The sequence below is a fragment of the Penaeus chinensis genome, chromosome 18 (assembly GCF_019202785.1).
Source record: "Penaeus chinensis breed Huanghai No. 1 chromosome 18, ASM1920278v2, whole genome shotgun sequence".
NCBI classification, from domain to species: domain Eukaryota; kingdom Metazoa; phylum Arthropoda; class Malacostraca; order Decapoda; family Penaeidae; genus Penaeus; species Penaeus chinensis.
In genome coordinates, this window is record NC_061836.1 from 3435089 (window position 1) to 3440088 (window position 5000).

Below are 5000 nucleotides of genomic sequence, written 5' to 3' on the forward strand. Positions count from 1 at the left end.
AGAGAGAGAGGGAGAAGAGGAGAGAGAGAGGGGGAAGAGGAGAGAGAGAGGGGGGGAAGGGGAGAGAGAGGGGGGGAAGGGGAGAGAGAGGGGGGGAAGGGGAGAGAGGGGGGGGGAAGGGGAGAGAGAGGGGGGAGGGGGAGAGAGAGGGGGGGAAGGAAGGAAGGAAGGAAGGAAGGAAGGAAGGAAGGAAGGAAGGAAGGAAGGAAGGCAGGCAGGCAGGAAGGAAGGAAGGAAGGAAGGAAGGAAGGAAGGAAGGAAGGAAGGAGGGAGGGAAGGAGAGGAGGGAGAGAAGGAGAGGAGGGAGGGAAGGAGGGAGGGAAGGAGGGAGGGAGGGAGGGAGGGAGGGAGGGAGGAGAAGGGAAAGGGGAGGGAGGAGAGAGAGAGGGATAGGGAGGTGGGAGGGGAGGAAGTGAGTGGAAGCAAGGGAGATGTTGAAGGAAAAAGGGAATGAGATAAAAAGGGAAGGAAGAAAAACAGAAGGAAGAAAAAGGGTTGGAACAAAAAGGGAAGAGGGGGAGGGAGAATGGGAGAAGGAAAGGGATGAAAAGGGGGAAGATGGAGAGAAAGGGAGATAAAAGAGATTAAGAGTGAGAGAAGGACTATGGATAGGGAGAGATTTGAGAGGGAAAGTAGAGAAGGAAGGAAGGAAGGAAGGAAGGAAGGAAGGAAGGAAGGCAGGCAGGCAGGCAGGCAGGCAGGCAGGCAGGCAGGCAGGAAGGAAGGAAGGAAGGAAGGAGGGCAGGAAGGAAGGAAGGATGGAAGGAAGGAAGGAGGGCAGGAAGGAAGGAGGGCAGGAAGGAAGGAGGGCAGGAAGGAAGGAGGGAAGGAGGGAAGGAGGGAGGGAGGGAAGGAAGGAAGGAAGGAAGGAAGGAAGGAAGGAAGGAAGGAAGGAAGGAAGGAAGGAAGGAAGGAAGGAAGGAAGGAAGGAAGGAAGGAAGGAAGGAAGGAAGGAAGGAAGGAAAAGATTGAAAGGTAGAAAGAAAGAGAAATGTTAGGCAAATGCAAGTAACTAAGTCAGTGTTTTAAGTCAAACAGAGGTAATGTATATGCATTTAGCTTATAAAAAAGCAACATATGAAATAGAAAGTAGGTACTAATAGCAAGTGGAAAGTATGAAGCTTTATAAGGGTAAGGTTAAGACATTATAAAGAGCTCACTGTTACAGGACAGAGAAATGTATCTGGTCAGGTTAACAAAACAAAAACAAAAACAAAAACAAAAAGGTAAATGATTATAGTTCACTACATAGTAGGAATGATGAGTAAACATCTATGTTTAGCCATGATTAGCCACTAAATAAGCAGTGGAATCAAGTGAATGTCTGAATGGGTAAGAGGAACAGAGGAACGACAAACAGATTTGTAGACTGAACAAGGCAGAATGAAACCAGGTAGAACATGGCAAATTGTAATCACAACAGAGGTACTAAAGATAAATTAGCTAACAACAGACCGGCAGAATATCAAGAAGGGCATAGACAAAGGTAAGTCAAATGTGTGAGAAAACAGTTATTCCAAGTAAATCAGCCAAAATATTTGAACGGAGTAAAAAATCTGAGGAATAGATGTTAACTTGTGTCTTCAGAAAAAAAGAAAAAAAAATGGTGAGGTTGGGAGGAAGGAAAGATAGGATGAAAAGGGCACAGAGGGAAGGAACAAATAAAAAAATAGACACAAGAAGGCCAGGAGAATGACAGGAAAACTGGAAGAACAAGGAGGACACTTGTGTAATTCCAGGGAATTTCAGGGATGAGAGGCAAAGGGGGAAAACAAAATTGAATAAAAAAAATATTAGGGAAACAAGGACAAAATACAGAAGGAAAGAAGACACTGATAACATAAGGGAGTGGTAGCCATGAGGAAAAGAGAGAAATGCGAGTAACAAAAGAACCAGAATGTGATATAACATACAATAAAAATAATAAAAAATAGCAAAAAAGAGGTATAGATTGCTTCAGCAGCACGCTTCACTGATTGAGTCACAGCCAGGCCATGGTAGGATGGGTGGGCAGTTTGAGGCCAGAAGGAGGCTTGTCTATCTCATTTGTGGCGCAGGAAGTGTTTCCTGAGCGTCGATCTATCACTTGCCCGGTAATTGCACAGAGGGCACGGAAACGGTCTCTCGCCAGTGTGCGTGCGCATGTGTTTGACCAGGTCAGCCCGATTCCTGGTGGCATAGGGACAGTGAGGGCATGTGAAGGGCTTACATGCACGGCAGGTGTCCACATGACAGCCGTGGTGGCACATGCGGGACACTCCTTCCCCTGATACGCCAACCCCGGGCACTGCCACCCCGCCTGCCCCACGCACACACTGCAAAGAGACACACCTGCCATTAGTGTGGCCCACTCTTTTTTTGTAGTTGTTTTTTGAAAGCTTGTCGTGCATGAATGTTCTTCAAAATTTTTTGTTTTAAGTTGAATCAATTACAAAATCACCATCACCAATACATATAACCCACAGAAAATGTTTCCAAAATGGTTGATTTAATGCATTTTTTTTTTTTCTTAACAAATCATAAATACAATTCATCTGATAAACTCCCATGCGGGTCCAACTTTCCATCATAAAATTCCCTGGAATCTTTTACAAGTAGGTATGACAGAATGCAGCTATTTTCTCACATGAATAACTGAATAAGTTGAGCCTATGAGATCCTCTACATATGCAGATCAGGGTGGACAGTCTGCATATGATGGTGGAGGTTTGATGCCAAGTGAGTGCGGTAGAGGCAGTGGGGGCAGCAGTGCGGCTTCTCTCCTGTATGTGTCCGGACATGCTTGCTCAGTGCGCTTGAGTCTGAACAACGGTAGCTGCAGTGGGGGCACCCGTAGGGCTTCTCACCCGTATGTATCCGTATGTGCTTTTTCAAGTCCCCACGACTCGGAGACGAGTACTGGCAAAACTGGCATCGGTGCAGGGGCATGAGTGACTCTCCTCCCAGCTGGGGCTGTGGCACCACAAGCTCAGAGGAGGAAGAGGAGGAGGCAGAGGTGGTGATGGAGACAGAGGTGGCACACGGCAACACATTTCGAGAGCGAGGCGTTGCAACCTCCACAGGGTGGGGGGGCAAGGCTTCCGGAGCACGGGAGGAGGCCGAGAGGTCAGTCGCCTGTCCTGTCCGCCCCGAGTCTGCAGTCCACGGCCGCCGCTGGAAAGAGACGCCTCCGTTACACTCGCCTGCTGGCTGCCACTTGTGCCTTACCTCCTAAGCTCTATTCTATTGCATTTTACTCTTCCTTTGCTCTTTGCTACCTCTGCTCTTTCTTTTTCTGGATGTTTATACATGGTTAGAACCTCCTTACACTTTGGTTTCTAAGCTTGAACTTTTGCATTCTGAACTGAACCTAAAAGCATAAGATCAACATATACCTACCATGAACTTTAAAAATACAATATACTAACAAAACAAAAAGAAATATTGTTTGGAAGAAGTCTTATGCAAGGTCTGCCTTTCCACTTGAGAGGATATAGTTCCTACATATTTAAAAACTATCAGGAACCTTCTATAAAATCTCATCTGTTTAAAAAAAAAAGGTTAGTGTTTCAGGTAAAGATGGTTAATGGTCTCAATTCTGAATCATAATTTTGAATATATTTATATAATACATTTATATAATTGTGTCTGTGTGTATGTGTATATATCTTTTCTAATGTCTGAAGAACATCCTGTCCTTATACATATATATATATATTCATATATATACATATATATATATATTCATATATATACATATATATATTCATATATATACATATATATATTCATATATATACATATATATACATATATATATTCATATATATATACATATATATATTCATATATATATACATATATATATTCATATATATACATATATATATTCATATATATACATATATATTCATATATATACATATATATATTCATATATATTCATATATACATATATATTCATATATACATATATATTCATAGATATACATATATATTCATATATATACATATATATTCATATATATACATATATATTCATATATATACATATACATACATATTCATATATACACACATATATATACATACATATATATTCACATATATATACATACATATATATTCATATAAATACATATATACATATACATATTCATATATATACATATATATACATATATATACATATATATATATTCATATATATATATATTCATACATATATTCATATATATATATATTTACATATATGTATATAAATAAATAATGTGTATATATATATGTAAATATATATACACATATATATATATATATATATATATATATATGTGTATATATTTTTATATATGTGTATACTAAATCACTTTCAATAAACAATCATTTTCAAAGACCAATTTCCAAATTCCAAGCTAAGAGAAGGATGAAAGAAACAAGCCATTTTCTTGAAGATTTGCTTGTGCAGCCATTTATCTACAATATTCACAATATATTACACATTTGTCATGTTTATAAATGCCCTTATCCTCTGCGGCCATCCAGAACAGCCTCAATCAGAGATTTTTGCTTTTTCTTTAAATAAAAAAAGGGGGAAAAAAAAAAGGAAAATATCCAGTGAAAAATTAAAAGAAAGATACAAAACAAATAAAACCAAATAAATCAAAAGAATCTAAGTAAAGAAAAAGATAAATAAACATAATACAAAAAAAAAAAAAAAACATTTACTTCTTCCTCGTTTTCCCTTCACCGAAGTCGACTTACTCGGCACGAGGAGAAATGAAAGTAATATCTTAAATGGTTTGAGATCCACAGCTGACATCAGACTTGATGCAATAACAAATATTTGGCCGTTTACAAATGCTCAACCAAAGAAGTTCTCTGTGAGAAACGAAGTGTCTTGTGTTTATATTCACAGGAAAATGCAGAGAAGAAAAGGAAAGATGATGAAATAAGGACAATGATTGAGAGCGAGTGGAGGGTGAACAAATACACAGAAAGGGAAAGAATAAGAAAGACTGAAA

General features: G+C 39.4%; 1 protein-coding gene across 5 annotated transcripts in view; it reads right to left on the reverse strand.

Annotated features, from left to right (window-relative positions):
- LOC125034842 (longitudinals lacking protein, isoforms A/B/D/L-like) overlaps positions 1-5000 on the reverse strand; it is a 58313-nt gene that overhangs the window by 15840 nt on the left and 37473 nt on the right. Inside the window, exon 5 of one of the 5 annotated variants that reach the window (XM_047626870.1) lies at positions 900-2315. The exons of 2 other annotated variants lie outside the window; for them this stretch is intronic. In XM_047626870.1, coding sequence (XP_047482826.1) covers positions 2043-2315 — 273 coding nt within the window. In that variant the 3' untranslated portion in view covers positions 900-2042. Of the gene's footprint in view, positions 1-899; positions 2316-2355; positions 3154-5000 lie in introns of those variants that run through there. 2 more of the 5 variants (XM_047626857.1, XM_047626856.1) reach the window with 2 other exon arrangements.